This window comes from Heloderma suspectum, chromosome 1 (genome assembly GCF_057233095.1).
Source record: "Heloderma suspectum isolate Gila_16-S chromosome 1, 16-S_ref, whole genome shotgun sequence".
Lineage (NCBI taxonomy): Eukaryota > Metazoa > Chordata > Lepidosauria > Squamata > Helodermatidae > Heloderma > Heloderma suspectum.
Window position 1 is genome coordinate 296,227,447 of NC_139458.1, and position 18,412 is coordinate 296,245,858.

Here is an 18,412-nt window from a genome sequence, read left to right on the forward strand (position 1 = left end):
GCTTTCTTTCTCTCCCTTTTTTACCACATGCATCATTAATTGTAAAATACTAACCATAACTTTAATCAATCAAACATTTAATCAAATTAATATACAGCAGACATTTTTAGGAGAAACATCACTATGCTTTGCTATTTCCCCCAGCCCTTCTTGTTCAGGTCTTCAGGCTAGTTTCTTTCCCATTTTTCCTTTCAGTACACAGTTTAAAACTATGGTGAGACAAGAGCTGTTCATGACATTCTTGCTTCCTAAGAGCACAGTCCTGTACATGTCTACTTAGAAGTAAGTCCCTTTGAGTTCAATTGGGCTTACTCCCAGGTAGGTGAGTATAGGATTGCACCCTGAAAGTCCAAATGCATATTCACACAGCTTTAGTACAAACTTAACAAACATTGCAGACCGTTTTTAGGATGTAATTATTTACAACCAAAGAAAATAAGCAAGCAGGCACAACTATGAAAATTATTACTGATTAAACCTCTAGCATTTTATTTCTTGTTGTTCCCAAGAAATGAAATCTTTACTAATTATTTCCTCTGTCTGCCTCCATCAGAACAAAATAACCTTATTCTTAACCACCACGACTGAACAGAATCAATTTTGAATAATATTCCTCCCTCAGAATTGTGCCCCCTAAAGGCATACTATGGGAATATCCATACCAGATGTCTCCTCATTAGTTTATGCTATGTATATTTTTTACATCCCTGTATATTCATTGAGTCCTTCATATAAGTGTCTCATAAAACTGGTTGATTAATTCCATTTTTCTGCTTCCCTTTCACTGTTCGTTCCCTTTTTCATTTTGGGTAAATATTTACCATCTGGTGGCTTACCTGTCAACTTTTCACTGGTACATGAAGCCATGCATGAAACCAGTCCTCTATAGCACTAGCCATGTTATGAGATGAATGTTTACCAAATTGCCAGTATCCCACATTTCCCATTGGTTTGTGGGACATGATGAAAGTTGCCTCAACACATGGCCAGATTAGGGTTGCCAACATGTCCTGACCTGTGCCTATTCTTTGAATGATAGCTTGAGAGACAGAAATCAATGCCTGTACATCAAGCTGCTCTTAAAGGCACAGCTACAGTGGCTAGTTGAACAGATGGCAATCTAGGCCACATCTTACAGGTCAGTGGCTCCTCCAATGGTTACATGCACTTTGTGGTGGGTTGACAAACAGACATCAAATAGTATATAGTGTCATTCACTATTTAGGTAATCAAGAAATGAGGTAAACAAAATTTATGTATATCACCTTCACAACCAGAGTTCTACAGATGGGTCACTAACTTAAGTCCCATTCATTTCAATAGGTCTGCCCTAAGTGGGGCTTATCCCACTGTGATTTCCATTCATATTGGATTGTATTCAGTGCTCCATTCTGTTCACATAAGGCACTGATCCAGCAAAGGCTTTCATGAGCAGAAGGGGAAGGGAGGTATTTGGGGGGGCAATTCGCCCTTTCTCTTGACCCCCCCCCCTTCACCACCTCCGATGCTGTTCTGAAGGCTTCCCTGACACTCCGGATAAAATTTGTGAGGGCTGCAAAGGGAAGGGAGAATCAGTGAAAATCACCTCCCTCCCCCTTTTGTTCATGGAAGCTTCTGTTGGATCAAAGAGCCTGCTGTGAATGGGAGAACAGCACCCATTGCTCCTTGAACAATGTGTTTGCTTCTACATTATTAAGGGCAAAAATAATATATTTTACCATTATGTAGCTCCCTGTCATTTAGAGATTCATGTTATGTATTGCTTGCCTTTGTCAGATTGTTGAAATATGTTTGTACACTTAGCCTTCTATACACCTTATTTCATGTCTTTCGATTGCTAGGATCATTTTTCCCACTCTTAAAATTTCCCATGACCCCTTGTGCCATCACTGCAGAAGAGAGTGAGTTTAAGTAGGTACACTGCTGTGGAAGCTGTTGCTTTTTTCCTACCTTCCTCTGAAGACTGTTAGGGCCTTGAAAAACAATGTCTGTCATCATCACTCTAAATTCGTTTACTTCAGCCTGCTACATTCATATATTTTCCTATTTTTGCAGAGCTCAGCTATTGCATCACGTGAAAATAGAAGCATTGTTTTTTTATTTATCATAATATTCTCTGTGTGATTCCTTTGCATGTTGTACTGCAGTTTAGTGGAACTGTTTCACGCACTCTTAACTGAGCTTTCAACAGATTCAAACAATAAAGGGTCAAACAAACTGATGTGACGGCAGATTTTCTTTGTTTTGAACAGGGGGATCAAGGTATACCAGGAGACAGGGGCCCACAAGGTGAAAGAGGAAGACCTGGCTTACCAGGAGACAAAGGATCTGTAGGACCTATGGGGCCTGTAGGGGGCAAAGGCAACCCAGGATCACCGGGTCATAATGGCCCTCCAGGTTCACCAGGTGTTCCAGGCTTACAGGTAAGGTTAACTGGCTCTTGAAGAAGCCATAGAGAAATAAATGTTTCCAAGCTGAGTAAATTACGCTAATTTTACTGTTACTGCAATTTCCTCCTTTACACTGCATAATATTTACAAATGTTTGTAGTGTTGTAAAGCCCTTAATAGACACTGAAAAACAATTCTGTTTGCCTTGTGCGTTTTGATGCCAGGAACATATCTCTTTATCTCTCTTTTTTTAATATCTTCATCAGGCTGATTCAGTTTCCTTTGAAGAAATAAAAATATATATCCGACAAGAGGTTCTTAGAGTTTTTGAAGGTGAGGAAAGCATAGCTTTTTACTTCATTTGTAAGTGTTTGCTTTGATTGATGCTTTATGTACCACTGTACATAACATTTCAAACAATTTCCACCATGCTTACTTCACTTATACAAGTAGGTTAAATAGAAGCCAAAGCTTAAGGCAGACAGATTCTTATTAATTCACAGACTTCATACACAAATGGCCTGTAGATTGCTCCAGAATAATTGCTGTTTGACATTCCAAAGATTGTCAAATGAAATCTGCTCATCTGAAGTAATGAAATCACAAAGGACCGAAAAGATCACTGTAAAGCACATCAGGGTGCAACTAGACCTGAGCTATATGGCACCCATATGTTTTTCCCCACAGAGCAGTCCTGGGGGGTGCTTCCACCAGTGATTTACTCCAAGCTGGCTGCATGTTGAGGTCGTTAGGGGTACATAACGTCATGGCTATCCAGCAGCCACCCCAGAGCTTATCAGGGAAAAACCAGATTTCCTGAGACTGCTTAAAGTCCAATTCTTTTCCTCAAGTCAGGTTCTCTTTGGTATAGTTGCTGTGTGCCCCAACCCCTGCATTTAGCTGGGGTATGCTAGCCCTGCTCAGTGGTGTGCCTTTCACTGTGACCCTAGTCAAGGGGTGTTTCCTGGGTGTTTCCCATCCCTGCACAAACCAATTAGTGTCTCCTCAGAAATAACTCTCATTGTGCTAAATGAGGCTTGCCCTCTGAATGCCCACATCAGAACTTACAGAGATCCCCGTCAATTGGCATGGCACAGTTTCAAGCCCAATTCCCCAAGTGCGGTGACACGTGTTCTTCTTTGTGGTCTCTGTGCATCACACATATGGGCTCTGTGCCTGCGCAGAGCCTCGTTCGGGAACATTCTCTAGCCGAGGAAAACATTTTTGTTGGGACCCTCCCCCACCATCCACTGCGCATATCCCAGTGGGTTTCCACCATTCCGTCAGTTCTCTTTCGACCGCCTTACTGAAAGGACGCCTCGTTGGGATTTTCAGATTTTTTTGGCTGCTTTGCTGAGGATAGTTGGGAGCTCTCTTCTCCTCTTTCTCCTCTCCTTTTTTCTGCCTTTATCTTCGCCTAAAAAAAAAAAGTAGTAGTTAGTTATTTTTTTCTGTCTGTTTTTCACAATTGCCGATCGCTGTTCGGCGACACATGGCCGTTAGGGCCCCTTTTTGAAAGTGCACTCAGTGCAGCACTAAGCTAACCCCCAATGACAGACACTCTCTTTGCCTGTTTTGCCTAGGGAAATCTCATGTGGTGGAGACCTGCTGACATTGTATGAATTTCTCCAAACAAACTAAACATCACCAAGCAGACCGCTTAAAAGCGATCTTTTGGAAGAAGGCTTTGGAGGCCGTTGTTTCAATGAGCCTGATGACTTCTACTTCTCAGCCTCAAGTAATGGCAGAGACAAGACAGTCTTCTTCTGTGCAGCAGGCCAAGTCTTCGACTCTAACCCCACGGGTCGAACTGTTCCACCCACTCCAGGCAGATCCTTAGCTATTTCTACTGCTAAGAAGCTTTCTAAGAAAGCTAAAGCACCTAAATCAGTGAGTGAAGTTCCTAAAAAGAACAAAAAGAAAGAACTGCTGCCGCCACTTTTGGATTCTCCAATACCGAGAGCTCCATCGGTTTCATTGTTGATACCGAGGATTCTTTCAGTATTGTTGACTGAGCAACCACATATGGCATCGACCTCGGAATGTGAAATTAGAGAGGTCTCGCCACTGATAGCACCCCATATCTCCCCACCACAAATTCAGCTGTCTCCTCCACTGGTAATGAGGGAGCATTTATATAGGAATACCTCCCCAAATTTATTCTGATGTGTCACGTATGCTTTACCATGACCACTACAAGAGAGATGTGGGCTGCAGATCCCATTCGCCGATACGTGCCTGGGACAGGTGTGGCGACTGGTCTGCTCCACCCAGGATGCACTACCAATATGAGGACTGGCATCATCATTGTGATGTTTTTCACGATTGTACTTGTATTTAGGAGCAACTTCTCCTCAGTACTATTCAGCACCTTCAGCAACTGTTTCGAGACCACCACAAAAAGATCCCTTCTTACTGCCGCTGCCGGTTCCACCATGTTCAGTTTCATTAAGACCACAATCTACAGCAAGAATTTTGGCGCCACAAGCCTCTGAAGCTATGGGTTCGATTCAGTCTCGCCCGCTACTGCCCCTTCCTAGCCCGACATCTAGGGAGAAGGAGAAAGATCGGGATCAATGCATAGCTTCATCCCTGCAATCCATCGAGGATTATCTCTCGGACTCGACGTCGGTATCATTGGCACAAACTTCTGTTTCCTCACCAGACGAGAATGTAGGAATGCGTGAAGGAGTCTCGCCTTCCAAGGATCTTTACCATTTTACAGAACAAATACTACAGATGGCACAATCACTGGGAATTGAGACCCAACAACTGGCAGAGAAATTACAAGATCCGATTTTTGATGTGGTTTACATGGAGGCTTCAGCTCCAGTGTCAATTCCTTTCCTCCCTACCTCTACGGACCATGAGAGAGTCCTGGAATACCCCTTCTTCAATGGCCCCCACGTCAAAACGTTGAGAATCTATCTATAAGGTGGGAGAGAAGGACTCTTGGTATCTGTTTACACATCCGCGACCAAATTCAATTATAGTGGAATAATCTCAGGGCAAATCATTCATGCCTCACCGGCAGACAAGGAAGGTCACAGGCTGGACTTACTGGGCAGGAGGATTTATTCTTCATCCACACTTGGCCTCCATGTAGCTAATTATCAAGCAACAATGTCAAGATACCAGCTTTTCTTGTGGGAAAGGATAGGATCTTTGTGCTATTATCTACTGGAGGACCAGAGGGAGCTTGCAGGTAGGGATGTCAAAGAATTGTGCCGCGGACCCCAATGAGGCCAGATTCAAAGGAATCCGGCCTCTGGAGTCCATGGCGGAATGGACCCCTTACCTCCACCACCTCCCTGGAAAAACCACAGACGCAAATGGCATAGCAGATGCCATTTGTGGCCATAAAGCCCTTAGTTTAAGCTAAATGTGGCCATTTACAGCTGCATTTAGCTTAATCTAAGAGCTTTACGGCCGCAAATGGTGTAGTGGATGCCATTTGTGTCCGGAGTCAGCCCTTAACCTAGTGATACAGCAGGGCAATGGCCACGGAGTGGCGCCGGCTGAAGAGGATTCTGGGGGGGGTACAGATTGCCTCCCCCCATGGGCGGATTGCCCCCTGGAACGACAGGTAGGGAATCTTCCCATCCCTACTTGCAGGTCTTTTTCAGACCCTGGCAGTAAAGTTGTCACGACAACAAATTAATACTACTCATCATCAAGCTGAATGTGATGCAAAGGTGATGGCATGAGCAGGAGCCCTTCGTAGGCACTCTTGGCTCCAGTCTGCCGGCTTGACAACAGAGGAACAATTGAGGATAGAAGATCTTCCCTTTGATGGTGAAGGCCTCTTTAACTCCAGGACTGACAAGGCATGGATGCCATTCAAAAGGCAAAGAACACTGAAAAAAAGATGGGTATTTCGCAACAATACCAGCAGCACCCCTATAGGCAGAGGAGATGGTTCAGACTGCAACACTTCCATCAACCTCGCCAATACTAGGATAGAACTTCCAAATTTTATCAGCAGCAGCCTCAAAGAAAGCAATTTCCTTCCAACCACTTTCGATAGCAATGCTCCAAGGGGGATAACTGTAAATGATGGCTTTGACTTAGCTCTACACCCCATGCCTCTAGTCTCTCTTCATCCCGTCTTTGGATCGCACCTATGTCATTTTCTTCCGAATTGGACGATTATAACCTCAGACAAATAGGACCTCGACATCATCCAATTTGGGTACGAAATAGAGTTTGAAGTCCTCCCTCCTCACGGTACCGTTCACATTACACCACCCTCAGAGCCTTTCCAGATGGAAACATCTACGCTGCTCAAGAAGGGAGCTATCAGAAGAATTATACCTTACCAAACAAGAGATGGGTTTTTCTCCCGGTACTTTACAGTACTGAAAAGGGATGGAGGACTTCGCCCTATTCTGGATCTCAGGGGCCGTAACAAATTCGTCAGGACACAGAAGGTTTGGATGACTACTTTGGCTTCAGTCATCCCTCTTCTTCGCCAAGGTGTATGGTTTGCTTCAGTGGACCTAAAGGATGCTTACTTCCACATTGCTATCAGGGAAGATTATCAGAAGTGCCTTCGTTTCGTGATTGGAGATCAGATGTTTCAATTTGCAGTTCTCCATTTGGCCTGGCAACTGCACCAAGGGTCTTCACGAAATGCATGGCAGTGGTGTGTGCCTTCATTCGCACTCAGGGCATCAAAGTCTATCCATACCTAGACAATTGGTTAATAGTAGCATCATCAAAACACCTTGTTACTCAAGCAGTTTTGTTTCTGATCAACAAATCTGAAAGGCATCCCCTAGGGATCCAGGGCCGATACCTCCTCTGGAGCAAAAGCTGCTGCAGACTGTGTTGTGACTGGTAGCAAAGAGATCTGTATGTGGTCTGCCCCATTTCTGGAATAGCGTCCTCATGATGAAAGGAGCCAGCTGCCACTTGTGTGACAATCTACAGCTCTTCTACATCTTCCCTCCATTTCCTCTAATTTTCAAGGTACTGCAAAAGATTTGGAGGGACAACACAGACTGTATTCTGATAACTCCTTGGTGTCCAAGACAACTGTGGTTTGCTCCTCTGCTCAATCTAGCCAACAAGAGATACATGCATCCACCATCAATACCGATGCTTCTCACCAGGGATCACGGCGTGTTCGCCATCCAGATCTCGATACCTTTCGCCTCACGGAATGGAAAATTCATTTGATTTAGCCTGCCTGCCTATGGAGCTGCATGCAGTATTAGATGCAGCACTCAAACCATCTACTAGACGGACATATGAGAATAAGTGGAAGGCCTTTTCCAGTTTTGCAGCTTCTCAGAGCATAGATCCCTACTCTGCTTCAATACCGACTGTACTTGCTTTTCTTCACAGTCTTCTTAAAAAAGAGTTAAGGTTTACCTCAATTAAGGTCTACTTAGCCACAATTTCAGCCTTTCAGCCTCCTATGGATGGTTTTACAATGTTTGCACATCCAACAGCATGCCAGTTTCTGCAAGGTTTAAGAAATTTAGCTCTTCCGACTCGAGTTTTCATCCTGGAATGGAGCTTGTCTATTGTTTTGAAGATCTTGACGTTGAAGCCATTTGAGCCTTTGGCTAAGGTCGATCTCCAACTTCTATCCTGGAAGGTGGCGTTCTTAATAGCCATAACTACTTCTCAAAAGGCGAGTGAATTATGTGCTCTTCATATAGACACACCATACCTTATTTTTCATAGGGACAAGGTGGTGTTATGACCTGACCCAGCCTTCCTGCCTAAGGTGGTGTCTGATTTCCATGTAAATCAAGACATTGTTCTCCCCAACTTTTTTCCGGTACCGTCTTCGCAGCTGGAAACAACACTCCATACTTTGGATGTATGTCATGTGCTGGCTTTCTACAAGGCTAGGACGGGATTGTTTCGTAAATCTCAAAGACTTTTGTTTGCTATGGAGGGTCCAAAAAGGGGTTTCAGGTCTCCTCGTAGAGGCTCTCCTCTTGGATCATGTAGGCTATATGGTTAGCCTATGAACTTGCAGGATTGAAGCTCAATGGCTCAATTATGGCGCACTCCACTAGAAGTGTGTCCACTTTGACAGTGTACAGCAGGGGAATGTCGATACTGGACTTGTGTCAAGCTGCAACATGGTCGAAGCCATCCACTTTCATCTCACACTACAAACTGAATATCAGGGCAAGGGAGAACTGCAGTTTTGGCTGTGCAGTCCTGTCATCAGTCTTCCAGTAGCACATGACAACGCTCTTACCCACCTCTGGTAAGTCAGGTTGTTTATCACCCATATGTGTGATGCACAGAGACTACGAAGAAGAAATGCAAGTTGCTTACTTGTAACTGTTGTTCTTCGAGTAGTCATCTGTGCATTCACACAACCCACCCACCATCCCCGCTTCAGCATCGATGTCGTTATTATTGTCGATGTCGAGGTGAGGCAGTTTCCTTGGCCATTTGTCGTTCTCAAGGAATTGAGAGAACGGGCAAGAACCCACTGGGATTTGCGCAGTGGACGGTGGGGGTGGGTTCCCACCAAAAATGTTTTCCTCAGCTAGAGAATGTTCCTGAACGATGCTCCACACAGGCACAGAGCCCATATGGGTGAATGAATGCACAGATGACCATTCAAAGAACTACAGTTACAGGTAAGCAACCTGCATATCTCAGTCTCGAGGCTCTGGTTCTCCTTTGTTTGGTTTATTACCTTAGGAAATAACTACTTCGACCCTTCGTTATAGATCATGGGGGTTAAAATGGGGGCTGGTTTCCCGTCTTTGTGTCCCCCTCCCCTTTCCCAGCACAAGTATATGTGTGTCTACTCGGAAGTAACTCCCATTGTGCTCAATGAGGCTGGCTCCTGAAATGCAGGAGCAGCTGGACTCTCAGGGGACAGGAGAAAGGGGGGGAGGGGGAAGCCTCTGTTATTGGTTGAGCAGCCCCTGCCAGTCAGATGACATTCACTCTACCCCCCACCCCCACCAGGAAGTATGTTCTGTGAAGCGATTTTTACTGGTGCGGAGCACTCACTCGTGGAGCCCTGAATGGACCAAAGCGCAGCAAAGCTGATTCTATCTGGTACTCCTCCATTCACTTCTCCTTCCATTGTCCACGGCCCTGGGCAGGCAGCAAAAACAGGACACTTATTGAGCCCTTGGTAGGCTGCAATGAGTAAGGGGCTGGGGTCATAAAATGTACAGCCCTGATGTGTCAACATTGCCAACTGACTTCAGCTTATAGGTTGCTTAATGTATGCAGGCTTTCGTAGGTGGCAAGACTCCAAGGCTGTGTTGTTGTTGTTGTTGTTGTTGTTGTTGTCCAGTCTTTAAGTCGTGTCCGACTCTTCGTGACCCCATGGACTATAGCACGCCAGGCCTTCCTGTCCTCCGCTGTCTCCTGGAGTGTGCTCAAGTTCATATTCATTGCATCGGTGATGCTATCTAGCCATCTCATCCTCTGCCGTCCCCTTCTCCTTTTCCTTCAATCCTTCCGAGCATCAGGGTCTTTTCCAGTGAGTTTTCTCTTCGCATTAGGTGGCCAAAATATTTGAGCTTCAGCTTTTAAATAGCCCAGCTGGAATACTGTCGTCTCCGCTAGCTTTGTTGTTAGTCATGCATCCTAAGGCCCACTTGACTTCACTCTCTAGGATGTCCGGCTCAAGTTCAGTGACCGCACTATCATGGCTATCAGGGACATTCAGATCTTTCCTGTATAGTTCTTCTGTGTATTCTTTCCACCTCTTCTTAATCTCATCTGCTTCTGTTAGGTCCCTGCCTTCTTTGTCCTTTATCATGCCCGTCTTTGCACAAAATGTTCCCTTGAGATCTCCGATTTTCTTGAAAAGATCTCTAGTCTTTCCCATTCTATTGTTTTCCTTGATTTCTTTGCATTGTTCATTTAAGAAGGCCTTCTTGTCTGTCCTTGCTATTCTCTGGAACTCTGCATTCAGTTGGCTATATCTTCCCCTTTCTCCCTTGCTTTTCGCTTCCCTTCTTTCCTCAGCTACTTGTAAAGCCTCATCAGACAGCCACTTTGCTTTCTTGCATTTCTTTTTCTTTGGGATGGATTGAGTTGCTGCCTCCTGAACAATGTTACGGACCTCCGTCCATAGTTCCTCAGGCACTCTGTCTATCAGGTCTAATCCCTGAAATCTATTCCTCACCTCCTCTGTATATTCATAAGGGATATGATTTAGGTCATACCTGAATGGTTTAGTGGTTTTCCCTTCATTCTTCAATTTAAGCCAAAATTTTGCAACAAGAAGCTCATGATCTGAGCCACAGTCAGCTCCAGGTCTTGTTTTTACTGACTGTATGGAGCTTCTCCATCTTTGGCTGCAAAGTACATAATCAATCTGATTTCGATATTGACCATCTGGTGATGTCCATGTGTAGAGTCGCCTCTTGTGCTGTTGGAAAAGAGTGTTTGCTATGATCAGCGTGTTATTTTGGCAAAACTCTATTAGCCTTTGTCCTGCTTCATTTTGTACACCAAGACCATGCCTGCCTGTTATCCCAGTGATTTCTTGACTTCCTATTTTAGCATTCCAATCCCCTATGATGAAGAGTACATCTTATTTTGGTGTTAGTTCTAGAAGGTGTTGTAGGTCTTCATAGAACCGATCAACCTCAGCTTCTTCGGCCTCAGTGGTTGGGGCATAGACTTGAATTACTGTGATGTTGAATGGTTTGCCTTGGATTCATACCGAGATCATTCTGTCGTTTTTGAGATTGTACCCCAGTACTGCTTTTCCCACCCTTTTATTGACTATGAGTGCTACTCCATTTCTTCCAAGGGATTCTTGCCCACAGTAGTAGAAGACCCACACATGATTTCCCCCTTTCCTCTTCCTATGCCAAGGTGGCCTTATGCTAACCAGGGTCAGACAGAGCTGCATATCAAAAAAAGGTCCTTTGCCTTCGACCTAAATAGGGTGATGGAGAAAGGGTGGTGTAAACTGTCAGCCCCCTCACCAGATACCTGTATCAATATTGCTCAGGTTAGCCTGTTACCCCATGTGATCTGCAGCTTTCTCTCATATTTGTCATCTTCATGTGTCCCATCTTCTCACCTAGAAAACAGATGAAATCAGAAAATGAACACAACAAAACTTCCCAGAGGCCAGTAACAAATGTTTAATGAATCATGGCCTGCTCTTTGTTCTTTGAAATAGTATGTAAAGCATGTGATGCTTTTGGGGGCAGGGTGGGAGCTACTTCATGAAATTGTAAACCATTTGGCATATTATACTGAATCTTACTGGTATGAGAATTGCAAAGTTGGTTGGTGGTATCTAATACTACGGCAGTTTGTAAATGGCTTGGGTTTGTTCTGATCTACTGCAGGAAACAGCCGCACCAGCTGTTTTAGACTATGACTCCCAGGATTCCTGACCACTAGCCATGCTGGTTAGGGCTGATGGGAGTTGTAGTCCAAAACATTTGGAAGGCACTGAGTTGGGGGAAGGCTGCTATAGGGCATAACAGAGCCCAATTTCCCCCATCTCATACCTCACACATGATCGGGCATGCACACAGGCTCTGGATGAGGCCTTCCTGGGGCATGGGAGGCTCGTGTGCACCTCCTGTTTCCCATTCAGCTCTCCCTCGTCAACCTGTTAAAGGAGCGCTGTCTCAGTGGTCACATCCTGGACCAAGCAGTGGAAGCAAGCGGGATAGGAATATGGGAGGTGTGCACAGGCCTCCCATTCCCTTTAGTTTTATGTGCTTATTTTCATACTGATCTTTTCGTCCACAGGTCCCCGTCCCCCCTTCCCCAAGGCTGTGTACAAAGTTAAAAAATAGAGAGAGCAATATGAAACTAGCAGTGCTGATAACACAGCCGCAATAAAACTCCAAGGTTGTGCCATGTCCAACTAGCACCATACATCATCTGGGGTACCGCTGGCCTGTTCTTGCCTTTGAATCTGGACCACAGCTTCCCCTCTTCAACCTCTCCGCCCCCAGCCCCCCTCAGCAATTAGGTTTACCAAGAATGAAAAAGGGCTGTATTTGCACAAATAGAACCTTTTGTCTAAACCTAATTGCCACAAAGGAGGGTCAGTGGGGAGCAGAGGAGACTGAGAGGGGGGGAGGGGAGGGGGAGTGGAGTGGAGTGGAGACAGAAAAGAGGGTGACATACAGAGAAAGACAGAGACAGGGAGAGAAAGAGAGAGAGAGAGATGAGGGAAAGAGAGAGAGATGAGGGGAGTGGAGAGAGAGAAGAGGGTGACATACAGAGAAAGACAAGAGACAGAGAAAGGGAGTGGCTGAAAGAAAATGGGTGGCTCACCACCAGCCCTGGCCTCACCTTCTTTTAGCTTCAGCAACACCCACCACCGGCTCCAGTCCCATCCACCCCTAGTATGTCAGCCCTGAGAGATTTTCCCTGAGGGAATGTGTTGTTGTTGTTCAGTCGTTAAGTCCTGTCTGACTCTTTGTGACCCCATGGACCATAGCACGCCAGGCCTTCCTGTCCTGCGCTCTCTCCTGGAGTGTGCTCAGGTTCATATTCATTGCATCGGTGATGCTATCTAGCCATCTCATCCTCTGCCGTCCCCTTCTCCTTTTACCTTCAGTCTTTCCCAGCATCAGGGTCTTTTGCAGGGAGTTTTCTCTTTGCATTAGGTGGCCAAAATATTTGAGCTTCAGCTTCAGTATCTGTCCTTCCAATGAGCAGTCAGGGGTGATTTCCTTTAGGATGGACTGATTTGACCTCCTTGCAGTCCAGGGGACTCGTAAGAGTCTTCTCCAGCACCACAGTCTGAAAGCATCAATTCTTCGGCACTCAGCCTTCCTTATAGTCCAGCTCTCACAGCCATACGTTACTACTGGGAAAACCATAGCTTCGATTATACGGACCTTTGTCAGCAAGGTGATGTCTCTGCTTCCTACTATGCTGTCTAGGTTGGCCATAGCTTTCCTCCCAAGGAGCAAACATCTTTTAATTTCATGGCTACAGTCACCGTCTGCAGTGATCTTGGAGCCCAAGAAAATAAAATCTGTCACTGCTTCCATTTCTTCCCCTTCTATATGCTAGGAAATGATGGGGCCAGATGCCATGATCTGAGTTTTTTTAATGTTGAGTTTCAAACCAGCTTTTGCACTCTCCACTTTCACCCTCAACAAGAGGCTCTTTAGATCTTCTTCGCTTTCTGCCATTAGGGTGGTATCATCTGCGTATGTGAGGTTGTTGATAATTCTCCCGGCAATCTTAATTCCGACCTGTGATTCATCCAACCTGGCATTTCTCATGATGTACTCTGCATAAAAGTTAAATAAGCAGGGCGACAATATACAGTCTTGTCGTACTCCTTTCCCAATTTTGAACCAATCGGTTGTTCCATGTCCGGTTCTTACTGTTGCTTCTTGGCCCTTGTACAGGTTTCTCAGGAGACAGGTAAGGTGGTCTGGTACTCCTATCTCTTTAAGAATTTGCCACAGTTTGTTGTGATCCACACAATCAAAGGCTTGAGCGCAGTCAATGAAGCAGAAATAGACGTTTTTCTGGAATTCTCTTTCTTTCTCCATGATCCAGCGAATGTTGGCGATTTGATCTCTAGTTCCTCTGCCTCTTCGAAACCCAGCTTGTACTTCCGGTAGTTCTCAGTTCGCATACTGCTGAAGCCTAGCTTGTAGGATTTTGAGCATCACCTTGCTGGCATGTGAAATGAGCGCAATTGTACAGTAGTTTGAACACGCTTTGGCGTTGCCCTTCTTTGGAATTGGAATGTAAACTGACCTTTTCCAGTCTTGTGGCCACTGCTGAGTGTTCCAAATGTGTTGGCATATTGAGTGCAGCACTTTAACAGCATCATCTTATAGGATTTTAAATAGCTGAGCTGGAATAATGTCATCTCCGCTAGCTTTGTTGTTAGTAATATGTATGATATGTTAGTAATATGTATGTATAGACTATGAGTGCTACTCCATTTCTTCCAAGGGATTCTTGCCCACAGTAGTAGATATAATGGTCACCTGAATTAAATTCGCCAATGCCTGTCCATTTTAGTTCGCTGATTCCCAAGATGTCAATGTTCAATCTTGTCATCTCATGTTTGACCACCTCCAGAATACCTTGATTCATTGACCTTCCATTCCAGGTTCCTAAACAATATTGTTCTTTACAGCATCGGATTTTCTTTTCACCACCAGACTCATCCACAGCTGAGTGTCCTTTCGGCTTTAGCCCAGCCACTTCACTCTTTCTGGCGCTACTTGGAAATACCCTCTGCTCTTCCCCAGTAGTATATTGGACACTTTCTGACCTGAGGGGCTCATCTTCCGGCGTCGTATCTTTTAGCCTTGTGATACGTTCCATGGGGTTTTACTGGCAAGAATACTGGAGTGGATTGCCATTTCCTTCTCCAGTAGACCACATTTTGTCAGAACTCTCCGCCATGACCTGTCCGTCTTGTGTGGCCCTACACGGCATAGCTTATGGCTTCACTGAGTTACGCAAGCCCCTTCGCCACAACAAGGCAGTGATCCATGAAGGGGAGGGAATGTGTCCCTCTACATAAAAAAGGTTCCCCGCCCCTGTCCTAGCCCAAAGGCTTGCCTAAGGAACCAGGTTTTCGCCACCTGTCCAAAGGCAGGCAGCAATTGAGGGAGCTTCGAGACGAGGCTTTTGTTATGCAATTAGCTCACCTCATTCACAGACTTCTATGGTGGTCCAGATGAAGTTGTCTTCCATTTGTAACCCTCCCATGTTTCCCCACCACTTTGTCCATCTTTTTTCTTACCAGAAAAACATCTGTTAAGGAGGAAAACATGGAATAGCTGCCCAGTGCCTTTTGATTGGTAGTGCTAGGAGCCCTCCATCTAGAGGCATCCAAAGTCAGGCAGGCCTCCCTCAGAAGGGTGTGCAAAGTCTTGGCACCATGACTAAAAAGCTCCTGTCTCTTCTGGCCACCTGCCTCACCTTTGAAGACAAGTAACACAAATCAGGGCCTTTGTTGACCTGAGTGTACAGGTGTCCACATGCAGAATGAGGTGGTCCTTCAGATGTCCCAGCCCCAGATCATTTAGAACTTTAAAGGGTGGCACCAGATCCCAGAAAGAAATTGGAAACCAAAGCATTTTGAATAATATTGGTGCTATATGCTCCATACAGCGCCGTCTCATTAAGAGTCTGTCTGCCGCATTTTCGATCAATTGAAGCTTCAGCGGCAGCCCCACATGGACCACGTTACAGGAGTCCAAACTGAATGTTACCATGGTACGAATTACTGTAGCCTGGTTTGCCTTCTCCAGGAAACGTGTACCAACCTAAGCTTGGGAAAGGCATGCATACAAACATGCACGCAGGCATGCACCTATATGGCCCCTTACAATTCTATTATTCTAAGGTGCCCATGGTCACTGGAGCCATTTGAGCATCCAGGCTATTGGATCCAGGAGCAACCCTAAGCTGCAAGTCTGATCTTTTTAGGGGGAGTGCAACCACATCCAGAATGGGCCATACACCTATTTCTGAATCAGGTGATTCCCCCAAAGTACTACTTCTGTCTTGTCTGTTACCCACATCCAGTTCCATGAAGCGGTTCAGATGGAAAAGAGAGGTAGCTGGCCTGGTGTCATACCTTTATGCCTGTCTGTATGTGTACGCTGAGTCATGTTAGTTAGAAACGCCATTAGTTGCAAGGCACAACTGTAGAAGATAGTGGGAGATCTGTGATTGGATCTCCCATGAACTTTAAATGGCAAGTGCAGCTGCATGGAGACCCAACTGGCTCAAGACCATGGTACTGGACAAGGGGGGGTTAGCTTGTCTCCTCCCACAATTTTCCTGGTTGAAATCCCCCTGAAGCTGCTGTTTGCCCCATGGCAAATAATATATGAACATTTCTGTACACTGCAAACATTGGTAGCTCAAGAATTTCGTGCCTGGTAATTGAAAGATGATAAAGCTCAGCTATTTTAAAAATATTAGATTGAATGGTAATCACTTATTTGAGTGTACAAAAGCATCTAACACTAATCCACCCTTTTTTTTAATAAACAAAGAGAGGATGGCTCAGTTTGTATCTCAGCTCAAACTGCCAGCTGCCATGCTAGCCTCCCAAACCCATGGAAAACCAGGTCTGCCAGGAAAAGATGGGTTACCTGGGCCACCCGGAGAACCTGGACCTCCAGGTAGGGCTTCAAAATTCATACTGCCATATGTATTTTATGTTTAAAGTTTTCAAACATCTTCAGAATTGGGTGGAACTACACATGTAGCTTCCTAATGATTAACTTTTAAACCCATACTAGTGTTTTCCAGACTAGACCAATATATTAACACTTAATAGGTGTGTGCTTTTTGTATATTAAAAACTTCTAATCAGTGCATAATAATCCTAATAACTGATAACATTAGGATACTGATACACACCTTTCCTAAACCTGCAATAGTGGAAACGCAGTGCTCAAGCTCAGCACGGTTCTAGCAATGAGAGTCTCATCTCACCACCAATGATTTGAGCTATAGGGTCTGCCACCTTGTGGCTCCTCCAATCTGTTAAGAAAAATAAGCAAATTAACATGTAGGAAAAAGTAATGCATTTTAAATGTTCCAGTACTTCACTCTTGCCATGAATCTAATTATATTCACAGTTCCTTATGATTTGCACCATAGTTGGTGTACATTCATTCACAATTTGCATAAGGCAGTGCATTGATCAATTTAAAAAAATCTATGATTTTTCTTTATTTGTGCAGCACTGTGCCTCATTCAGATGCCAATTAATTAGACCTCCTCAATATTTTACTGTATACTGTATTTTACTTTGGCACAGATCATATTGTCATTTCAGATTTACAGGCGGAATAATTAGAGCACACATTGTAAAGGTATTATTGGGGTAGTAAATAATGAACCATATATGAATATAGGTAGTTCTTAATTATTATCTTTTGTTAGTTTGGTCTGCTCTGGAGTCAGAGCAAGTCAGACTGGAATGAAGAGCATGAAAGCAAAGCTGAAGAAGTGCGGAACACAAAGCTGTGAGGAGAAGAATAAAGGCTATAGAGACTGATAAGAGCAAATCCTTGGCTGAAAGTTGAAAAGTGTGATTTGCTCAGAAGAACCAGAATAAAAGGATCCTGGACAGCCTTAAAAAAGGACTAGGAGTTTGGTTTTTGTTGCAAGTGGCTTGCTCATCATCTGAATATGCAAATTGTTGTAAATGATCGACTTGAATGTCTCTGCTAGATTGTTTATTGAGGATGCACACAGTTAATAGTTTAAGATGTATGTGAGAAACTGAAAGCCAAGCTATAATGTGAATGACTTCCCAGCAGAGTGTTTGTCAAAGTGAAGGCTAGGCATGATGCCTCTTGGGGAAGCAGAAAAAATGATAAAGCTGCTTTAAGTAGTATTCTAGTTGTAAGGAGACCATAGTGTTGCATTGCTGAACATAACGTACCATGCCACTCACTCCCCCAAGATCACTACAGTTTTAATGTGTGAAAATAAAATGTGTATTTTGGATTATGATATATAATAATACACCTTTATAATGAATATTTCAATAATTCAAAACTAAAGCTGTAATTGAAGGTCCGTTGAAGTCAGTGGGACTCATGTCCAAGTAACATGCACAGGATCAGGCTATGAGACCCATTTCCCTGAAAAATATGTCAGCAATCGACTTTCCTTCCCTTAAATCAAGGCCAGGCAACTTCTGTGGCCCTCCAGATGTTTTGGCCTACAACTCTTTTCAGCCCTAACCTACATAGCCAATGGTGAGGGATCATGGGAGTTGTAGGCCAAAACATCTGGAGGATCACAAGTTACACACCCCTCCCTTAAATGCACAAGGCTATCAGTTCCTTAATTTTCTCAGACCCTTAGGGTTTTCACAACCATTTCCCCGCATTAAGGGATTAAGAGCTTTCCATTTGCTTGCTGTAACTACAGCTGCAGTCTATAGATTCATAGATAAAGATACTGTCATGTCAATTTAAATATGGCAAGGAGCCTTGTGGCACCTAAAAGATTACAGTGGCAGAAGCTTTTGTGGGCTACAGCCTTCTTTGTCAGGATGCTCCATGTATTTGACAGAGTGTCCT

At 44.5% G+C, this 18,412-nt stretch overlaps 1 protein-coding gene across 1 annotated transcript in view; it reads left to right on the forward strand.

The window, feature by feature from the left end:
- The window catches only part of COL19A1 (collagen type XIX alpha 1 chain), a 305,569-nt gene that overhangs the window by 279,025 nt on the left and 8,132 nt on the right, over positions 1-18,412 (forward strand). The window contains exons 44-46 of the mRNA XM_084831091.1: positions 2,253-2,423; positions 2,657-2,723; positions 16,364-16,492. Of these exons, the coding sequence (XP_084687217.1) occupies positions 2,253-2,423; positions 2,657-2,723; positions 16,364-16,492 (367 nt within the window). The remainder of the gene's footprint in view (positions 1-2,252; positions 2,424-2,656; positions 2,724-16,363; positions 16,493-18,412) is intronic.